The 23,291-nt window shown below is 32.5% G+C and overlaps 2 protein-coding genes and 1 non-coding gene across 3 annotated transcripts; all 3 read right to left on the bottom strand.

Annotated features, from left to right (window-relative positions):
* Positions 1 to 1,023: 1,023 nt before the first annotated feature.
* Positions 1,024 to 1,095, bottom strand: TRNAG-UCC (transfer RNA glycine (anticodon UCC)). The gene has a single exon. It is a non-coding gene; the product is annotated as a tRNA-Gly (tRNA).
* Positions 1,096 to 4,923: 3,828 nt separating this feature from the next.
* LOC108462456 (putative disease resistance protein RGA4) lies at positions 4,924 to 12,522 on the bottom strand. The gene is made up of 2 exons (XM_017762401.2): positions 11,593 to 12,522; positions 4,924 to 6,294 (listed from the first exon to the last, which is right to left on the bottom strand). Exons 1-2 carry the CDS (start codon positions 12,520 to 12,522, stop codon positions 4,924 to 4,926), a joined length of 2,301 nt encoding a protein of 766 aa, XP_017617890.2.
* A 2,378-nt stretch (positions 12,523 to 14,900) lies between these two features.
* LOC108461922 (putative disease resistance protein RGA4) lies at positions 14,901 to 18,009 on the bottom strand. Its single transcript, XM_053024733.1, is given in 3 exon segments — positions 14,901 to 15,095; positions 15,285 to 16,922; positions 16,925 to 18,009. Coding segments are annotated over 2 exon segments (2,571 nt in total). The 5' UTR covers positions 17,865 to 18,009; the 3' UTR covers positions 14,901 to 15,095; positions 15,285 to 15,291.
* Positions 18,010 to 23,291: the final 5,282 nt, after the last annotated feature.

Here is a 23,291-nt window from a genome sequence, read left to right as displayed (position 1 = left end):
TCAAAACTTCCCTTTTTATCACTTTATTTCCTTATTTTATTATATCAAGGATAATATATTACTGTAAAGATTTTCAGGGTATTACATATCATGTGATTAATTAAAAAGGGTTATGTTCAACTGCACTAGCTTGTGGTTGTAATGGTATAGTATGCTTATGACCAGTGTGTGATACATAAGGAATGAGTGTGGAAAGTAAGGAAATGCATATGAAAATAAAGAAACTCGAGAGAGTTAAAATGATTTAAAATCTTACTAAGCTAGAGATGACATGTATAAGTATGCTGTGGATTTATTCACATTGTGAATTGATGACTATTGCTTCATGAGTATTGTTTGAACCACACGGTCTGGCCACACAGCCGTGTGACCCCTGCAGTGTTGAAAAATTTTAAATATTTTCAAAAAATTCTCTGAGTTCTCGATTAAATCCCGATATATACATTTTGGGCCTCAATGGCTCACATAAGGGATGCTATGATTAAATTTGATTGATTTCAGGTACGAATGTTAAGTGAAGCGAAATTTCTGTTAAATGATCTGTAAATTTTGGTAATGCTCCGCAACCCTATTCCGGCGACGGATATGGGTTAAGGTGTTACATTTATAGTTAAAAAAAGTTAATTTTAGTATTGTTTTTACTTAAAAAGGTAATTTTAATCCCGTATTCATTAAAAAAATACTCTTATATATATCACTTTTTATTCTCACACTAGCTACAGAACTCTCTCATACTCACTTACCCTCACCCTCACATTTGTTAGAGAATACTCTTATACTCACACTTACCGTATGAATGAATGTTCATTGCTTTATTATTTTACTATATAAATAAATGTAAATTTCTTCACTATTTTTATTAAAAATTTAATTTTAATTTTAAATTCTATTTTTATTAGAAAGTTAATTTTAAATTTAAATTTAATTAAATCTTAATATAAACACTAAAGATAACCTTATGCTAGAGTGCCATGGAAGATATGCTAAGGAAAAAAGGAAACTGCATGAAATGAAAAATCCTATTGCGTTCGCCAGGAGTCGAACCCGGGTTTATTGCTTGGAAGGCAATTATCCTAACCGTTGGACTACAAACGCCTGGTGCTACAGCTAATTATATATATCTTAATAGCCTTTCTATGTCCCCCAATAATATTTTGGTAAAAACATCTCTCGGCTCCCTCTCAATTTTAATATTGAGAAAATTGGTCCTTCTCAAAAATTTTGAGCAATTTAATCCCTATTAATTTTTAAAATCAGCAAATAAAAGCAATTAATCACAATAAATATTTTTTTTTTGCAATTATATATAATTTTGATTGATTAGTGTTGTTATACCCTCACCGGGTGCAACACATGGCACTACAAGAAGACACTTAAGGACGACTCAAGTTCATTCTAAATGTGTTTTTATTATTTTTTTATAAATTATTATTTTTTATTTTTTAATATTTTACATATTTGAATACTTTTATAATATTTATAATTTTGAAATTTATTATAGTTTTACACTCGTATAGAATGAATTTGGATAAATGGTTGTCTAGATTTAAATGAACCCAAAGAATAATTTATCCAACTTCATTCTAGATATATATATATATATATATATAAGCTTTTGTCAATAGTTAAACTGATCAACTAACAATTTCTATTAATGAAAGAGTTTAATTGATTGTTTTTCTTGCCATTAATAGCTCAATAAGGTAAATTTAATTGATTTTTATTTATTTACTATTAAGCTTAAATTATATAAACTTTTGTCAACTCTAAAAGTTGCTCCCAAATCTTAACAGATGCAACTGCCACAAAATAGCTTAATATGCTTGATTTTATTTGGATTAATAATAAATTATTGCTTTAACTAATTTCAGCATTATTTATTGAAAAAAATTAGTTTATAGAAAACTTGAATTAAAAAATACAATAAAATATAATTTTAAAACTTTTAAATACTTTACATTATAATTGGGATAATTCTTCATTAAGTCCCTCCCAAATCCAATGAAAAGACAAAATCATATTAATGGTTTAGGCTGTAATTTTGTGCTTTGCTGTATATTAATTAATTGACATTTATATTTTGCTGTATATTTTGGTCTTCGCCACTGCATTTTCTGTGACCACTGTGGTTAACGAGTTCCTCAACAGTTATGATTAATATGTATTGATTTGGGATAAGCATGCCACACCTTTCGGTTTGGTTTGCCTCCTCTTTACGCTTTCCGGAGGGGTTCTTTATCTGCTGTCAGTTACCAGACCACCACCTCGTGATTCAACAGCATCCAAGCAAACCGGTGATGCGAGTGATAACTAGGACCATGAAGACAATCAAGATAAGAGAATGCCAGGTAAACATCACTGACAGTATCATGGCATCCTTTGTTGCTTCATGTACTAATCATTTATCAATCATTCACAATTGAGGAATATGCATTTTCTTAGTTTCTATATTGGTATAGCTATTGATTATTCCATCTCGGATTAGTTTGAGACTTATTCAGTTTAATAGCATTATCATTCTTCATGCCAACTAATGGAAAAAGGAGAAAAGAAACTTTATTATTTTTAAGACAGTTCAAAACTGACTAATTTTAATAATCTCTCCTTTGTTAAATGCTGTTTATAATAATAAATCTTAATTTAAATTGATATATAATTCTAACACTGATTAAATAATAATTGATTTAAAATAATATATATTATTAATAATTAATATACTCAATTGTATAACTCAAACCAATAAGAACTCTATTATAAAAGAAATTATTGACATCATTTTATATGATATTTTTAATCATATAGTTCAAATGAAGAAAAATTCTATTATTTTAAAAAATTATTTATTTAATGCCGTTTAGTAATTAAATGAACATTAAAGGATATTATCATCTATTCAAAAAATTTAAATTTTTACTTTTATATATATTATAGATTAAGACAAGCTCAAAAATAACCGCAAATTGTTCCAAATAAACTAATTAAATTGTGTTCAATCTTCACAAAAAACCAATGCGAATGTGGATACTTTCATAGTGTTTAGATCATTGGTACTTTTTTTTGAAAAATTAATACTTTCAAATTGGAATGATAAAAGGAGAGAAGATGAGAGAGATATCTGTATGTTAGTTTAAAATTAGAATAATCTATAAAAATAGTCACTTTTGTTTGCCTCATGTTACATTTTAATCACTTATATTTGAAATGTTACTTTTTAGTCACTTATGTTATTATTTTGTTACGAAGTGGTCACCCTACCGTTAAGTTCCGTTATTTCCCTAACAGTAATCCTATATGGCAGTCCAACTAGATTTTAAGTGCCAATTTGGATTTCTAAATGGAATGAAAATAGATTTTTAATTAAGTAAATGTAATTAATTAAAATTTTTAAACCCTAAACCTTAACTAAAAAACTATTCATCTCCTTTCTATTTTTAATTTTTCTTCCGTCTCTTCTGTTTTTAGTTTTTTTTTACTGGAAAAACTATTATCAAAATCAAAATAGTTGAAATCAAATTGACTGTTTCATAAAGATAGATTTAATGAAGGATCCAGGTATGCCTTCTTTACATTCCTCTATCCCTTTTATTCAATACGGAAAAACAAAATATTAGATTTTTTATTGTTTAATGAAAACCCTAAATTAAAATTCTTGATATTTTCTTCGACTTTTTGAAATTATTTGTGAACACGTATTTTATTTTGCGTTGGTAGACATTCCATAGAGGAATGCAAAGAAAACATACCTGGACTCTCCATTGAATCCATTTTTATGAAATAGTCAATTTAATTTCAACTATTTTGATCTTAATAATAGATTTTTCAGTAAAATGAAAAAAAAACTAAAAACAAAAGAGACAAGAAAAAAAAATAAAAAGAGAGGAAATGAATAATTTTTAGTTAAGGTTTAAGGTTTAAAATTTTAATTAATTAAATTTATTTAATTGAAAATCTATTTTCCAACCAATTGGAAATTCAAGTTGACACTTAAAATCTAGTTGGACTGTCATGTAGAATTACCGTTAGAGAGATAACGGAACTTAACGGTAGAGTGATCACTTCGTAACAAAATAATAACATAAATGACTAAAACGTAACATTTCAAACATAAGTGACTAAAATGTAACTTAAGGCAAACAAAAGTGACTATTTTGATAAATTACCCTTAAAATTATATATTTTTTCAAATGTTTTATTTTATTTCATGTCATTTCTCAACTCTACTAAGCAATGGTTAGAAAGATAATTACTTTTTGTATCAAATTTTCTTTCCTACCAAAAAATTATATTTTTAATTTTTCTACCACTTCAATTTTTTTGGGTCTACCAAGCAAAGCATTGAGTAAAAAAGAAACAATGTTGATTTGAATATTTAGGGTTAGAAATTTCAAGTTACAAACTATGTTTTAAAATTTTAAAAGAAGTTATTAATTTGAAATTATGTTTTAAAATTTTAAAAGAAATTATTAATATGTAAGAATAACATTTTTTTTGTAATTTCTATTTTTAATTTTGTAAATATATTTTAATTTTTAAAATTATTTTTTTATAATCATTATCAAATCAATAAAGTATGTAATTCTTAAAAGTTCAATATGGTTTCGTAATAATTTTATAAGTACTGCATCATTTTCTCCATCACAAAATAAACAATTAATAAAATTAAACTAAAAAATAAAAACACAATTAGTTGATACTGAACCATAAAGAGGAAGGAATGATGAGAAAAGATAAATATGCATAAAGCTAAAAGTTGATTCATATCAAACAAACATCCCTTGAAGCCATTTCATATATCCAAAGCAAAACCTCACTTATTACAATTACAACTGAAAGTAAACAACAGACAGAGTCTCTACTCTACTCTAAAGGGAAACATAATATGAAATCAAATCTGATAGAGGAATTACAAGTTTACCACATACCTCAATCTTCATCCTTAATAACAACCTTTTGGATGTAAGCAATTTTGTGCCAATCTTCACCCCCATTTTCTCTATATCTTTTGCTCAACTCCAGACATTCATCAATTGTCAATTCTTTAAGGTTGGTGAGGCGGTCTATTCCCTCCGGTAGAGCTAACAAATTTTCGCATTTAACAATCTCAAGTTCATGAAGAGAAGTGAGATTCAGTAGCCACGCTGGCAGAACGGACAAATTTGGACACCGACTAATTTGTAATTGCTGCAAAGTGGAAGAAGATCCCTGAAGAAGCAATCGTGGCAAATCTGTTAAGGCATATAAATAATCGAGTGAGAGAGTTTTAAGGCTCAACTGAAGGTGTTTGTCTTCTTCCTCTTCTGCTTCCATTTTCAAATTCATGCTCATGCAAAATTTTATACGAACGTGTTCTAACTTGGTTAGGAATTTCATGCTCCGTGGCAATGAGACAAGACAATCACAGTAATTCAGGACAAGTGTCCGAAGTGACTTCAGATACTGCATTCCTTCAGGTAAACATTGTAATTTGGAACACTCATACAATACCAAGTATTGAAGAGAAGTCCAACATCCTGCTCGTATTTCTTTTAAATGCGTAGCTTTAATGGTTATTACTAGATGTCTAAGCTCAATCAACCTTTGCACGCTGTCAGGCAACTGCTTCAAACCAGTATATTCTAAAAATAACGATTGCAAGCTGCGAAGCTTATCGAAAGACCTCGGGAGTTCACGTATTCTCCTACATCCGCCCAAGTCAAGCTCTCGTAAGTGCTTTAAGGTACCAATGGAATTCGGTAAAGCCGTCAATGGTGAGTTCCTTAATTCTAATGATCGTAGATACTTGAAATTGGAGACACAAAGATTTATAAGAGATTTATCAACAATCTTTGATCTCTTTGAAGCATATTGGATGATTACTGTTCGAGCATTTTTCATTTCCTCCAAAACACGTGGAACTTCAACCAACTTCTCATCACATAATAATAAATGTCGAACATTTTCATCAACCGTTTCTGTTTCCGAATTCACTGTTTTACACTCTTTTTGAGACACATCTAATGCAAGATCATGTACCAGATCATGCATTTTGAAGGTAAAATAGAAGCCAAAATCCCTCTCCTCTTGGATGAGGCACCTTAACAGTAATTCATTCAAATATCGTTTGCCAACATCCTCCCACTCTTGATTTTGCTTTGGATGCTCAAGGAGTCCATTTGCCATCCAAAGATGGATGATTTTGACACTGTAATAGATCTCATCCTTTTTGTGCAAGGACAAAAGAGCAAAGCATCGTTGCAAATGAGATGGCAAATAATTGTAACTCAACTTCAACACTGGAAAAATATCATTATCCTTCTGCTCAAGTGTCCATATTTCATTATCTCTTATATAGATCCAATCAGATTCTGTTGCGCGGAAGCGTGTGAAAGAGTAAAATTATTGTACTGAAAAATCACACCAAGTTCAATTCCCAGGAAAGAGAGGTAGATCACGAAGATCACTTAAATACCAAGTCTTTCCTAGCCAGAATATCCCTCTATCGTAATTTAATAGCACAATAAATCACTACAATCACATTCACAAAATATGCAAAACAAATAATAAAGAACACCAGAATTTTAACGAGGTTCAGCAAATTTTGCCTACGTCCTCGGGCACTACTAAATATATTTCACTCCAAAAATTACAAGTGAAATTTACAAATAGAGAGAGAGAATAATGCCTTAAGTAGAGAATGGCAATTATGGGATGAAGAAAGTAAGAAATGGTTAGGCCTATTTATAGTTGAGGTTCAAGGATCAACTTGCAATGTCCCTATACAATTAGGGACCAAAATTGCAATTATCCCATGCCAACTTTTAACCCAACTTGCCAACCAATATTACTTTCTACTTTCGGTGCCCACCCCATTTGACTTTTCAAACAATGGTGGGTTCCAATAATCTCCACCTTGAAGATTTGATTAGGATAATCTTATCTTCACACAATTCTTTCTGCTTTTGACAACAATACTTGATAGTGCCTTCTTCAACTGTTAAACTTGCAGGATATTAATCAAGTTCAAACAATGTTTGAACTTGGTTGTTATACCACCTTGGTCATCATATCTGCGGGATTATCTGCGGTCTTGATCTTCGAAGACAAATTTTCCCTCTTCAATAATTTCCGCACAAAATGGAATCGTGCGTCGATATGTTTTGTACGTGCATGATAGACTTGATTCTTTGCTAAATGAATAGCACTTTGACTATCACAATACACGTTAATATGCTCTGAACCAATCCCAAGGTTTTAGCCATACCTTGTAACCAAATAGCCTCCTTCTGACCTCTCATTACGACCATGTACTAAACTTCGTGGTTGACAATGCAATCAGTGAGACGTAGTGTAGACTTCCAACTTATTGGTCCTCCGGCAAGTGTAAACACATAACCGGTGGTTGATCTTCGCTTGTCCAAATCACCGCATAGTCGAAATCAACGTACCCAATAACACCTTTACCAAGTGTATTATCCTGCTTGAACAAGTAATCCAACATCCACGGTCTTACGAATATACCGTAGAATCCATTTCACGACTTGCCAATGTCCTTTTCGAGATTATGCATATACCGCTCACTATACTAACTCGCTGTGAAATGTCGGGTCTTGTACACACCATTGCATACATCAAGCTACCTTTGCATTAGAATACTGGAACTTGCAACATGTATTCTCATTCCGTATTCGTCGAAGGAGATAGTTGTGCGAAAGCTTGAAATGAGAAGCCAATGGGGTACTTACGAGTTTTGTCCGCTTCGTTCATGCCAAACTAACAGTAGTACATTTTTCAAATCGCTTACGAGACAAGCTAACTCTATTATGAGCTCTATCTCTCATATTTCCATGCCGAGAATCTTTTAGCTTCTCCTAGATCTTTCATCTCAAACTCGAGATTGAGTTGAGTCTTCAATCTTTCAATCTCAACTTTGCTCTTAGATGCTATTAGCATATCATCAACATATAAGAGCAAGTATATGAAAGTTTCTTCTTGTAGCTTCTGAAAATACACGCAATGATCAAATTTACTTCTTGTGTACCTTTGCCCTTTCATGAACTGATCAAATCGCTTGTACCACTGCCTCGGAGATTGCTTCAATCCATAAAGCGACTTCGTCAGTTTTCAAACCCAATTTTCTTTTCCAGCAACCTTGAATCCATCCGGTGAGTCATATAGATTTCCTCTTCCAAATCACCGTAAAAACGCGGTCTTCACATCAAGTGAACTAGTTCAAGATCATATTATGCAACCAAGGCTAGCAAAATCCGAATAGACGAATGCTTCACAACCGGAGAAAACACTTCATTGTAATCTATTCCTTCTTTACGGCGTAACCCTTTGCTACCAATCTAGCCTTGTATCAATTTCAATTTTATCGAAATCCTTCCTTCTTTGCATATACCCATTTGCATCCAATTGCCTTCTTTCCCTTGGGTAGTGTCACCAACTCCCAGGTCTTATTTTTATGAAGAGACTGCATTTCTTCATTCATTGCTTGCTTCCACTTTACACCATCAGGGTTACTTACTGCTTCTGTGTAAGTAGAAGGAACATCATCATCTGCAATTGGAAGTGCATAGGCCACTATATCATCAAAGCGAGCAGGCTTACGAATCTCTCTTCTTGGCCTTCTATATGCAATTGAATCTTGTTGCTGTAGAGGTTCTTGGGTAGGAACCTCTTCATCATTTGTCCCTCCAATATTAGCTGGATCATCGTTAACCTTTTCAAGCTCCACCTGCTGCAAAGTACTCTTGGTTTTGTCATCCTTTTGTGAATCCTTGTACTTCAACATGGTTGATTCATCAAAAGTCACATCTCTCTGAAAACAATTTTCCTTGTATTAGGACACCGAGAGCGGTATCCTTTACTCCATCGTTATACCCAAGAATAATGCTTTCTTTGCTCTTGGCTCTAACTTAGATTCTTTTACATGATAATATGCAGTGGAACCAAATACATGTAAAGAATCATAATCAGTAGCAGATTTACCAGTCCACATCTCCATAGGAGTTTTTCCATTTATTGCAGCTGATGGCAAACGGTTAATTAGATGGCACGCATATGTAACTGTCTCAGCCCAAAATTCTTTGTCCAATCTTGCATTGGACAACATACATCGAACTTTCTCCAGTATAGTTCGATTCATGCATTCTGCCACCCCATTCTGCTGTGGTGTATCCCGAACAGTGAAGTGTCACACAATGCCCTCATCTTGGCATACTTGTAGAAATGGATCATTTTTGTACTCAGTACCATTATCTGATCGAAGTCGTTTGACCTTTCGACCAGTCTGAGTCTCCACCATCTTCTTCCATTTTAGAAATGCATCCAAAACTTCACTTTTTCTTTTCATTAGATACACCCATACTTTTCTTGAATAATCATCAACAAAAGTAACAAAATAGTGCATACCTCCCAAAGAAGCTACTTGGTAGGTCCCCACACATCATTGTGAACGTAGTCCGAATTCCTTTCAGTATTGTGAATTCTTTGGACCAAATTTTACCCTCTTCGCTTGCCCGAACACAATGTTCACGTAATTCCATTTTGCAAGAATTTGCACCTTTCAACAAGCCTTGCTTCGCCAATGTCTGCAAAGCTTTTTCACCAAAGATGTCCCAATCGCATATGCCATAATCTGGTAGCCTCTGAATCTACATCTTTTGTAGAAATTGTTGATGTTGATCCAATAACTGTACTTCCATTTAAAAAGTACAAGTTATTTCTTCTTGTGCCTTTCATCACCGTCAATTGCCCAGCTACTACTTTTAGTAATCCATCTCTTAAAGTGATTGTAAGCCCTTTAGATTCTAGGGCCCCTAATGAGATGAGATTTTTCTTCAGGCTAGGTACGTAGCGAACATCTTTCAAGACTTGGATTGAGCCGTCGTGATTCTTCAATTGGACTGTACCCACTCCCATTGTCTTACAAGCACTATCATTGCCCATAAGAACAATTCCACCTTCTAGCTCTTTAAGACTAGAAAACCAGGTCCTTATTAGGACACATATGGTAAGTACATCCCGAATCCAAAATCCACTCATCCGTTTGACATGCCATTGCCATGCCAACCAAGCTAAAGTCGACTCCTCATCATGCTCACTACACATGCATTAGAAATAGCCTTGCCCTTTTGTAGCTTAGGACAATTCTTTTCTAATGCCCTTTTCATGGCAAAAGGCACATTCATCTTTAGCGGGTCTCCTTTGGACTTTCCCTTCTACCGATCTTCTTTGTGTGAACGACCTCTTCTTCGTTAAGACTTCTGCGGTTGTATCTCTGTGATCTCTTTTATCTTTCTTTCGAGTCTCGGATCTATACAACGCACTACTGATCGCATCAAATGTGATCGTGTCCTTCCCATGAAGCAATGTGGTGGTAAGATGATCATATTCATCGGAAGGAATTCAACAACAATAATGCCTTGTCTTCATCTTCAAATTTCTCATCCAAATTTAGCAAGTCTGCTAAAATTTTATTGAATGAGTTCACATGGTCATTCATCGACATACCGGTGCATACGTGAATCGATAAAGTTTCTTTTTCATATAAAGCCTATTTTCAAGACTTTTCGTTAGAAACTTTTCTTCCAGTGTATCCCATAACTTCTTCATGATGTCTCCTCAAGACAGAGTACTTACGCTTTTGGCCAAACATAGGCGGATTGTACCACACGCTTTGTCTATTGATCTTGGCCCACTCCTTGTCATCCATCTTGTCGGTTTTTCTTCAAGGGCTATATTTAGCTCTTTGCGACATAAGACATCCAGATCTCACATTGCCACATACCAAAATTATTGGTACCGTCAAATTTCTCTACTTCAAATTTTGCATTTGTCACGAGTAGTCCTTGCGATGGCGATCTTTCGCTGCCATTTTCTCCTCAATCCCAACTATTGTATACGTGAACAGTACCGTATTCGTAAATAGTATCGTATACGTGAATAGTACTATATACGTGAATAGTGCTATATATGTGAATAGTACCGTAAACGGTCGTATTCCCCAAGTACGAATCTGGCTCTGGTACCAATTGTTGCGCGGAAGCGTGTGAAAGAGTAAAATTATTGTCTTGAAAAATCACACCAAGTTCAATTCCCAGGAAAGAGAGGTAGATCACGAAGATCACTTAAATACCAAGTCTTTCCTAGCCAGAATATCCCTCTATCGTAATTTAATAGCACAATAAATCACTACAATCACATTCACAAAATATGCAAAACAAATAATAAAGAACACGAAATTTTAACGAGGTTCAAAGAAATTTTGCCTACGTCCTCGGGCACTACTAAATATATTTCACTCCAAAATTACAAGTGAAATTTACAAATAGAGAGAGAATAATGCCTTAAGTAGAGAATGGCAATTATGGGATGAAGAAAGTAAGAAATGGTTAGGCCTATTTATAGTTGAGGTTCAAGGATCAACTTGCAATGTCCCTATACAATTAGGGACCAAAATTACAATTATCCCATGCCAACTTTTAACCCAACTTGCCAACCAATATTACTTTCTACTTTCGGTGCCCACCCCATTTGACTTTTCAAACAATGGTGGGTTCCAATAGATTCATCGGTTTTCTGAAACAGTAAACTTCCCAATGTTCTTACTGCCAAAGGAACCCCTTTACATTTTTTCACAATCTCCTCCCCAATTCTAACGAGATTTGGATATTTTCTCTCATCACCATCATTAAAAGCCCATTTTGTAAATAAAGCCAAACAATCTTCAAGAAGGAGACCTTTCAATTCATAAGAGGGAATTGAACTCATTATCGAAGCAGCTTTCCAACTCCTAGTGGTGACAATGATTTTGCTTTGAGACAATCCATTCGTTGATCTCAACAAATTTCTTAATTCAACCCATTTTGCTTGATTTTCATTCCACACATCATCCAGGACCAGCAAGAACTTATGGTTCAAAAAGCTTCTCAAACAAGCTTGCAAGGCTTCAAGTGTTAAATCGTCACATCTTTCTTCTTTATTTACAGACTGAATAATCAGCTTGAGCAATCTAGAGAGATCAAATTCCTCAGAAACACAAATCCATATCTTCAAAGGAAAAAGGCTTGTAACTCGATCGTCATTGTATACCAATTGCGCGAGCGTGGTTTTCCCTAAACCCCCAAGTCCAACAATGGGAATGACAGGGACACTTCGTTCCTCACTTGGTTCCATCAACATACTAATAATGTTCTCTTTATCCTCATCTCTACCAATAACATCAGAAGAATCCACAAAAGAGATAGTCTCTCTGCGAAAAACATGTCGGTTGTCGTTACGCTGTCTTAGATCAAAGCTGTTCCATTCAGTGGCAAGTTCGCCTAGCCTCCGATTGATGGCTTTGATTTTATGAGCTATTTTTAAAGAGAACGAAAGAGGCAAACAACAGGAACCTAAAACTCGCACCTTTAAGTTGTTGATGTTGGGATGATTGATGGCGTCCTGTTTGGAGAGAGCTTCACACTTGAAATCGTCAATAACGTCCTCAGCATTGTAAAAGATGTCTCGAGCTTCCACATACAGAGGCGCACTTTTCATTTTGGTCTTGTTGCTTTCGGCATCCAAAACACACTTTAATGCTGATCATGGTGTCCTCCACTTTTTCGGATCGGTTTTGACATTAAACGCCAAGCGAACTTCGTCTCTGAGAGATGGCCTATTTTGGCGAGAACCCTTTCGCAATATTGAATGCGAAACGTTTCGCCATAATTCAATTTCTAAAGCAAAGCTTGAAAGATTGAGGTTAAGGAAGGCAAATGAATGATTGAGGCACTCAATAATGATATTATTCTTTTCCATTCATATCGAAGTAGCCATGCATTAAATTTTGTGGCTGTGGTTCACCCAAATATCTGCTTTTGATTGTGGACTAGGCTTCATAGTTGACTTGGGTGCAACTTAACTTCGCTGTGTTGATAAATTAAAAAATAAAAAATAAACTATCAAAATAAGTATTTTATTTGATATAAATCACATTTTATTTATTTATATTTAAAATATTATATTTTAGCTACTTTTATTATCATTTTATAAATAAAATAGTCCCTTTCCGTTGACATTTAAAACTCATTTTAATTATTATATTAGACTGTCGTTTGGAAATATGAGATATTAACGGTAGAATGATCATTTCATAAAGAAATAATAACCTAAGTAATTAAAAGTTAATATTTCAAATAAAAGTGACTAAAATGTAACTTGAGGCAAAAAATGGCTATTTTAATAGTTTACCCATTAAAAAGTATATGAATTAAAAATATTATTTAAATTAAATTCATAAATTATATATGGTAATATAATTTAAATATTTGTTTTGGATTGAGAAGGATTTTTTAGGTTAAATGGGGAATGTTTGAAAAATAAAATTTAAGCCTCTTTTTGAAACTTAGAAGATAAAGATGGGTTTCTTTGAAGTTTTAGGAATAAAGTAAATAAATATAAGTCTTCTTTTATCAAAATAAATATAAGTTAGATAAATAAATGGTTTGGCTTTAATGGGTATAAGAAGTATTTTAATTACGGTTCATATATGACTAAATTTACAATAAGTATTTTAATAGCAAGTATTTTCCTTTGATCAATAAGTCAATTATAATGATCAAAGGTGTCTTGGACTATTAATCTTTCTATGTGTAAATTTATTGCAAGAACGTTTAACAACTAACCATTTTTTAATGAATAACTACGAAACACGAGTCCACAATTTAACTCTGATAACCTTGCGAATTAGAAGGACCCAACTTGAACCAATGGCCTCAATCGTTTCAAAACTAATTGCTATTTCCTCCTAACAGAATCCAACTAACTACTTAATTGGACATGCCAATGTATTCTTCAGTAGACTGAATACGATAAACGATCAACTCGGTATTTCCAACTAAACTCTTTTCAACTTGATATCAATATAACTTTTTGAGACGACGAAGCCTATCTCCTAAACCGAAAAAACAATAAATACTGGAATGAATGTTTTGAAATGCAAGTTCAGATCTAACCGCTATCTATAGGAATATTTATCAGCCTATAACAAAAGGGTAAATGGTGCAATCATACACAAGTAAAGAAAAGAGTTAAAACAAAATTGAGAACAAAGAAGGAAGTTCAATTCCCCTTTCCATTCTCCCTTCTTATACCTCACCTAAAGCCCTAATTTTACTTATACTCATCAATCTAATATTGAAGAGTTATTTAAAAATATAATAAAATTTAAAGTATTTATTTTACAAATAAATCCAAAAATAAAAGTTCTTAAAATACATTATTATCCATCAACCCATTCTTTGGCTCAAAACTTTTACAACAACTTGTTTTTTTTACTTTTTAACTTTTTAAGTTTACGTTTACACCTAATCAAAAATCAAATTATAGGTCTAAAATTAGTAACATCTCATTCAATAACTTATCAAAATTAAGCGTGATAAAGATGTAAATTGGGTGTATTATCACTTTTCATTCCAAGTTTAATATTATTTATTATTTATTATTTTATAAACTTTTAAGAATATTATGTTAAATTAAAATAAACAGTAAATCAAGTAATTTATGTAGAATTACTGATGTAGAAGTAATTTAAAGAGTATTAAACAATTTACAAATTATATAATTAATCATATAATTATTGATCCAAATGAAATGAACTGTAATGTAATAGAATTAATTATATTATTAATCATACAATCATCAATTATAGGAGCCTAATCAAATGAATTATAATCAAACATAGATCCAATGATCCAATTGAAGTGTTTATGTATGAGAGCAATGATATGGCGTGTATTTGCATTTACTTAATTATAAACGTAATAGAATGAATTATACAACTGACTAAAAGTTGATATAATTGAATGAAACTATGTATAATGTGATCAAATGAATTCTATTATTACTCATACAATCACTAATTACATGAACTTCAATTATATAATTAATCCTACATTCAATGATCGAATTGAATCCTTTGCATACAAGTGTAATGACATTATCCACATACACATTTTCTTAATTACAAAGCAAAAGCTCACTTATTAGAATTACAACTGAAATCCAAATGCAAATAAAGTAAAAGTCTTCCCTGCCCTGCCTCAACCTCTGCTTCATTCTTCCATCTCCATCTTCACATTTCATACATGCAATGTTTCCAAACACAATGAGTACTTAACAAACTTTTAACATCCAAAATTTCCAACCAAAACCCTGCTTTTTTAGAGAAAGTAAACGACAAACACAGTATCTACTCTACTCTAAAGGGAAACATAATATGAAATTAAATCTGATAGAGGAATTACAACGTTATCACATACCTCGATCTTAATCCTTAATAACAACCTTTTGGATGTGAGCAATTTTGTGCCAATCTTCACCCCCATTTTGTATGTATCTTTTGCTCAACTCCGGACATCCGTGAATTGTCAATTCTCTAAGGTTGGTGAGCCGGTCTATTCCCTCCGGTAGAGCCGACAAATTAAAGCAACCCTTAATCTCAAGTTCATGAATAGAAGTGAGATTCAGTAGCCACGCTGGCAGAACGGACAAATTTGGACACCAACTAATTTGTAATTGCTGCAAAGTGGAAGAAGATCCTTGAAGAAGCAATTGTGGCAAAGCTGTTAAGGCATATAACTTATCGAGTAAGAGAGTTTTAAGGCTCAACTGAAGGTCTTTGTCTTCTTCCTCTTCTGGTTCCATTTTCAAATTCATTTGATGGCAAGAAACTATTTGAAGATGTTCTAACTTGGTTAGGAATTTCAGGCTCCGTGGCAATGAGACAAGTTCAAAACAATGACTCAGAACAAGTGTCCGAAGTGACTTCAGATACTGCATTCCTTCAGGTAAACAATGTAATTTGGAACACCAACCCAATTCCAAGTATTGAAGAGAAGTCCAACATCCTGCTCGTATTTCTTTCAAATGCGTAGCTTTAATGGTTAGTACTAGATGTCTAAGCTCAATCAACCTTTGCACGCTGTCAGGCAACTGCTTCAAACCAGTATCTCCCAAATTTAACGATTGCAAGCTGCGAAGCTTATCGAAAGACCTCGGGAGTTCAAGTATATTGGTACATCCATCCAAGTCAAAGTCTCGTAAGTGTTTTAAGGTGCCAATGGAATTCGGTAAAGCCGTCAATGGTGAATCCCTTAATTCTAATGCTCGTAGATACTTGAAATTGGAGACACACAGATTTATAACTGCTTCATGAATAGTCTTTGATTCCACTAAAGCATCTTGGATGATTATTGTTCGAACATTTTTCATTTCCTCCAAAACACGTGGAACTTCAACCAACTTCTCATCACATAATAATAATAAATGTCGAACATTTTCATCAACCGTTTCTGTTTCGGAATTCACTATTTTACACTCTTTTTGAGACACATCTAATGCAAGATCATGTACCAGATCATGCATTTTGAAGGTAAAATACAAGCCAAAATCCCTCTCCTTTTGGATGAGGCACCTTGACAGTAATTCATTCAAATACCGTTTGCCAACATCCTCCCACTCTTGATTTTGCTTTGGATGCTCAAGGAGTCCATTTGCCAGCCAAAGGCGGATGACTTGGTCACTATAATAGATCTCATCCTTTTTGTACAAGGACAAAAAAGCAAGACATCGTTGCAAATGAGATGTCAAATAATTGTAACTCAACTTCAACACTGGTAAAATATCGTTTTCGTTTTGCTCAAGTCTCCATATTTCACTCTCTCTTATATAGATCCAATCAGATTCATCAGTTTTCTTAAACAGTAGGCTTCCCAATGTTCTTACAGCCAAAGGAACCCCTTTACATTTTTTTACAATCTCCTCCCCGATTCTAATGAGATTTGGATAATGTTTCTCATCACCATCATTAAAAGCCCATTTTGTAAACAATGCCAAACTGTCTTCAAGAGGGAGACCTTCCAACTTATAAGAGGGAATCGAACTCATTATCGAGGCCACTTCAAACTCCGAGTGGTGACAATGATTTTGCTTGGAGAAAATCCATCGGTTGATCTCAACAAATTTCTAAACTCAACCCATTTTGCTTGATTTTCATTCCACACATCATCCAGGACGAGCAAGAACTTCTTATTATTCAAAAGGCTTCTCAAACGAGCTTGCAAGGCGTCAAGCGTTGAATCATCGCATCTTTCTCCTTTATTTACAGATTGAATAATCAGCTTGAGCAATCTAGAAACATCAAATTCCTCAGAAACACAGATCCATATCTGCAAAGGAAAAAGGCTAGTAATTCGGGCGTCATTGTATACTAATTGAGCGAGCGTGGTTTTTCCTAAACCCCCAATTCCAACAATGGGAATGATAGGGACATTTCGATCCTCACTTGGTTTAATCAACATACTAATAATGTTCTCTTTATCCTCATCTCTACCAATAACATAAGAAGAATCCACAAAAGAGATCGTCTCTCTGCCAAAAACATGTCGGTTGTCGCTACACTGTCTTAGATCAAAGCTGTTCCATTCAGTGGCAAGTTCGCCTAGCCTCCGATTGATGGCTTTGATTTTATAAGCCATTCTTAAAGAGAATGAAAGAGGCAAACAAGTACAACAGGAAGCTAAAAACCGCACCTTTGAGCTGTTGGTATTGGGATGATTGATGGCGTCCTGTTTGCGGAGAGCTTCACACTTGAAATCGTCAATAACGTCCTCAGCATCGTAAAAGATGTCTCTGAGCTGCCACATACAGTGGCGCAAGTTCTCGTTGTGGTGCTGTTGGCGCTCAGCATGTATGAGCTTATCTTTAATGCTGATCATGGTGTCCTGCAGCTTTTTCAGATCGATTTTGACATTAAACGCCAAGCGTATTTCTTGTACAGAGAGATGGACTAGTTTTTCCAGAACCCTTTCTGCAATACCAAACAAAAACATTTCCGCCATACTTGAAGTCTAAGAGCAAAGCTTGAATGATTGAGGGAAAGGAAGGCAAATAAATGATTGAGGCACTCAATAATGATTTTATTTCTTTTTTTCTTATCGAAGTAGCCATTCATTAAATTTTGTGGTTGCCAAATATCTGCTTTTGATAGTTGACTAGGCTTCATAGTTGACTTGGCTGGAACTTAACTGCGCCGTGTTGATAAATTAAAAAATAATAATAATAAACTATGAAAATAAACATTTTTATTTGACATACGCTACATTTTAATCATTTTTATTTAAAATATTATATTTTAGTTATTTATATTATTATTTTATAAAGAAAATAATTACTTTGCCGTTGGCATTTAAAACTCATTTTAATTGTCATATTAGACTGTAGTTTGAGAAATAATGATCTTAACGACAAAAGATCATTTCATAAAAATGATAATATAAGTAATTAAAACTTAATATTTCAAATAAAAGTTACTAAAATATAATTTGAGGCATACAAAATAGCTATTTTGATAGTTTACTCATTATAAAGTATATGAATTAAAAATATTATTTAAATTAAATTCATAAATTTTATATGATAATATAATTTAAATATTTGCATAGTTAAGCGTGTGTTTTGGATTGAGAAGGATTTTTTAGGTTAAATGGGGGAATGTTTGAAAAATAAAATTTAAGCCTCTTTTTGAAACTTAAAAGATAAAGATGGGTTTCTTTGAAGTTTTAGGAATAAACAAGTCTTCTGTTTGGCTTTAATGGTCTAAGAAGTATTTTAATTAGGGTCCATATATGACTAAATTTATTATAAGTATTTTAATAGCAAGTCTTTTCCTTTGATTGATAAGTTAATTATAATAATTGAGAATGTCTGAGATCATTAACCTTTTTACGTGTAAATTTATTGTAAGAACGTTCAACAACTAACTCTTATTGAATGAATAATTATAAAACACGAGTCCATGATTTAATTTCGATAATCTTGTGAATTAGAAGGACTTAACTTGAACCAATGGCCTCAACCGTTTCAGAACTGATTGCTATTTCCTCCTAACAAAATCCAACAAACTATTTAATTAGACATGCCAGTGTGTTCTTCAGTAGACTAAATACGATAAACGATCAATTCGGTATTTCCAACTGCATGCCTATCAATACTAAATCAACAAACTCTTTTTAACTTGATACCAATATAACTTTGTAAGACGATGAAGCCTATCTCCTAAACCGAAAAAATAATAAATATTGAAACGAAAGTTTTGAAATACGGGTTTAGATCTCACCGCTATCTATTGGGTTATTTATCAACTTAAAACAACAGGGTAAATGGTGCAATAATACACAAGTAAAGAAAAGAGTTAAAACAAAATTGAGAACAGAGAAAGAAGTTCAATTCCCCGTTCCATTGTACCTCGCTTAAAACCCTAATTCTACTTATACTCATCAATCTAATATTGAAGAGTTATTTAAAAATATAATAAAATTCAAAGTATTTATTTTACAAATAAATCCAAAATGAAAGTTCTTAAAATAAATTATTATCCATCGACCGTTCTTAAAATTAAGCGTGATAAACATGTAAATTGGATGTATTATTCACTTTTCATTCCAAGTTTAATATTATTTATCATTTATTATTTTATAAACTTTTAAGAATATTATATTAAATTAAAATAAACAGTAAATCAAGTAATTTATGTAGAATTACTGATGTAGAAGTAATTTAAAGAGTATTAAACAATTTACAAATTATATAATTAATCATATAATTATTGATCCAAATGAAATGAACTGTGAAAATGTAATGGAATTAATTATATTATTAATCATACAATCATCAATTATATGATCCTAATCAAATGAATTATAATCAAACATACATCCAATGATCCAATTGAATTGTTTATGCATGAGAGTAATGATATGGTGTGCATTTGCATTTACTTAATTATAAACATAATAGAATGAATTATACAACTTGTTAAATATGACTCTTATTTTCAGTCAATTTTGAAAAATAATTTTTCAATTAAACTCATGTTTACTTGTTGCAATCAAACACTGATTAGTTTAGATTATTTTATTATTATTTGTCCTATGAATTTAGCCTCTAAATAGGCTCTTTTATAACCTTAGAAAAATACACCCATTAGAGATTAGAACTCATAACACATTTAAAGAATTTTGTGTTTACATTTTGAGGATTCTTTGTTTTCGAGTTTTCGGAGTTTAGTTTTTATCTCCATTTTTTGTACTTTTTGTTCTTTTACCATTATAGTAAAATTATATTTGCCCGTGATTTTTTATCTCCTTTGGAGGGGTTTTTCCACGTTAAATTTGTGTGTTCAATTTCTCAACTTATTTCTCTATTTTTTTACTTGTTGCTTAATCGGATCAATCCTAACAAGTGATATCAGAGCTAGTTCAATTTTCATAGATCAGTCCATTCAGATATGGCAGCAACAAGGTTTGAAATTGAGAAGTTCAATGGTGAGACAAATTTCAATCGGTGGCAAGTTCGGATGATTGCAATTCTAGTACAATTCGGTTTGAAAAAAGTTGTTACCGGGAAAAAGCCTGGGAATCTAAATAAAACAGAATGGGAAGAGCTTGATGAAAAGGCTTTGTCTGTAATCCAGTAGTGCCTCGTGAATACAATATTGCAAAAGGTATTGACGGAGAAAACCTCATCCGCCTTGTGGAAAAGGTTAGAAACTCTTTATGCGACTAAGTCTCTGGCTAACCGTTTAGTGTTGAAACAACGTCTATTTACGTTTCGTATGAACGAAGGTGAGCTTCTTAGAGATTACATTAGTCAATTCATTACTCTTTTAAATGATTTAAAGAACGTTGAGGTTCATATTGATGATGAAGATTAAGCTATGCTATTATTGTGCTCTTTATCCCCTTCATACAAGTCTTTCAAGGAAACTCTGATTTATGGCAGAGACAAACTCTTGTTCGAAGATGAGAAAGGTCATTTATTGAGTAGAGACAAACTTGACAATGAGCTTCATTTGGATAGTAAGGCAAATAGACAAGTTTCTATTTTGATAACATCAAAGAAACGAGACAAAAGGTGACGCTATTGTAAAAAGTTAGGTTACGTCAAAGCATATTGTTATAAATTGCGAAATAAAAGAGCTGCTGAGAGTGACGAGGAAGATGTAGCTGGTGCTAATTTGGTCAATGAAAACGGTGATGATTTCTTGTTAGTGTCAACGGGCGATAACTCCAAGCTCACGTCCGAGTGAATCCTAGATTCAGAATGTTCTTTCCATATGTGTCCCAATAGAGAATGGTTCTTCACATACAGTTCGGTTGAAGGTGGAGTTGTACGCATAGGAAACGATTCATCTAGTAAGGTAATTGGTATTGGTACTGTTAAAATTAAGATGCACGATGGGACGATTAAGACACTCTAACAAAAGAATCTCATCTCCTTGAGTATTTTAGACTTGAAAGGATGCAGAATTAACATCTAGTCGAGCGACATTAAAGTATCTCATGGAACTCCCGTTTTGTTAAAAGGTAAAAGAACCCGCAGTCTTTATATTCTAGAAGGTTCTACAATGACCGGTGAAATCGAACGTCCCTCGTTCGTTACGAAGTTGAGGTCAACTCGTTTGGAGCGGAGGCAACTTGGTCATAAGAGGGAAAAAGGTATGACTGTTTCGTTGAAAAGAGTTCTCTTTTGGATGCAGGTTTTGAAAAGTTAGGGCACTATGTTCGTGAAAATTAGACCCGGGTTAGTTTTGATTTGATAGTGTACAAGTCGAAGGCTAGAAATCTTCCAGTTTCTAAGTACAAATTCAACTCAGTGAATTCACTGCATAGTTCAAGATAGGCTCGTGGCGGGCTTTGGCAAAGATGGCATTGTGGAAATATGAGTCAAGGTGGAGATTTGTTAAATATGACTCTTATTTTCAGTTAAATTTGAAAAATAATCTTTCAGTTAAACTCAGTTTACTTGTTTCAATCAAACACTGATTAGTTTAGATTATTTTATTATTATTTGACCTATGAATTTAGCCTCTAAATAGGCTTTTTTATAATCTTAGAAAAATACACCCATTAGAGATTAGAACTCATAACACATTTAAAGAATTTTGTGTTTACGTTTTGAGGGTTCTTTGTTTTCGAGTTTTTGGGGTTTAGTTTTTATCTCCATCTTTTGTACTTTTCATTCTTTTACCATTATAGTAAAATTATCTTCGCCCGTGGTTTTTTTATCCCCTTTGGTGGGGTTTTTCCATGTTAAATTTGTGTGTTCAATTTCTCAACTTATTCCGCTATTTTTTTTATTTGGTGCTTAATCGAATCGATTCTAACACAACTAACCAACTAATAGTTGATATAATTGAATGGAACTATGTATAATGTGATCAAATGAATTCTATTATTACTCATACAATCATTAATTACATGAACTTAAATTATATAATTAATCCTACATTCAATGATCCAATTGAATCCTTTGCATACAAGTGTGATGACATTATCCACATACACATTTTCTTAATTATAAATATAATCAAATGTATTATATAATTAATAGTAAAATCATTAATTCAATTGAATAAATTTGTGTATGAATGAAATGATATTGTGGTGAATAAGTCATTTTAAAATATTGATCAATTGTATATTTCTCTAATTGTTACCACAATTAGATTATGACATGAATAAATGATAATATAAATAATCTTAAAAGTATTGTTAAATAAAATTTATTCTGCATATACTCACAGACTGCTTGATAACTAGAGAAGTGTGGCTGAACATTGTCCCTATAAGTTGGTAACCCCAATATTTTTCAAGTAATATTTTCAAGTAAGGTTCCTTGGACTATTCTTTTTTGGGTTGGTAGCATGGCGTATATAGAAGAATAAGAATTTATTTGTCTTTTAAAATTTATTATGGAGTTTTACAGAAACTATTAATATATCTGTTTGTTCGGCAAGACAATATATTATTATTCATGCGCAGGATCCGTCTAAAGATTCACACAAAGAGTCTAAGCAAATCTTAGGAATAAGTAGTAGAATAAGTCTAGTAGATTTAGGCTTTTGTATGTTGTTTTAGTTTAGCTAGGTTTTCAAAAAAAAAAATTCAAATTGATTTCGATTTTACTAAGAGGTGTTTTTAATATTAAATTTAATTACGTTGTTTTCTTTTAAAAATTGTATTAAAGTTGGACAATTAATTTAACACTCATCTTTTGTAAGATAATTTGATTTTTATGTACTAAATATTTCAACAAATATATTTGAAATAATTTTTCTTCCAATAAAATATATAAGAAAATTACCTTTTCTTTCAAATTTTCTATTTTTCCTATTAGAAAAATTATATTTTCAAAAGTTTCAATTTTCTATTACTTCAATTTTATTTCCATAGAGATGAAGATGAGTCAATATTTAGGGTGTAAAA

The sequence above is a fragment of the Gossypium arboreum genome, chromosome 13 (assembly GCF_025698485.1).
Source record: "Gossypium arboreum isolate Shixiya-1 chromosome 13, ASM2569848v2, whole genome shotgun sequence".
Lineage (NCBI taxonomy): Eukaryota > Viridiplantae > Streptophyta > Magnoliopsida > Malvales > Malvaceae > Gossypium > Gossypium arboreum.
The sequence above is the reverse complement of the archived record's forward strand: the minus strand, read 5'-3'. Positions and strand labels throughout refer to the sequence as shown.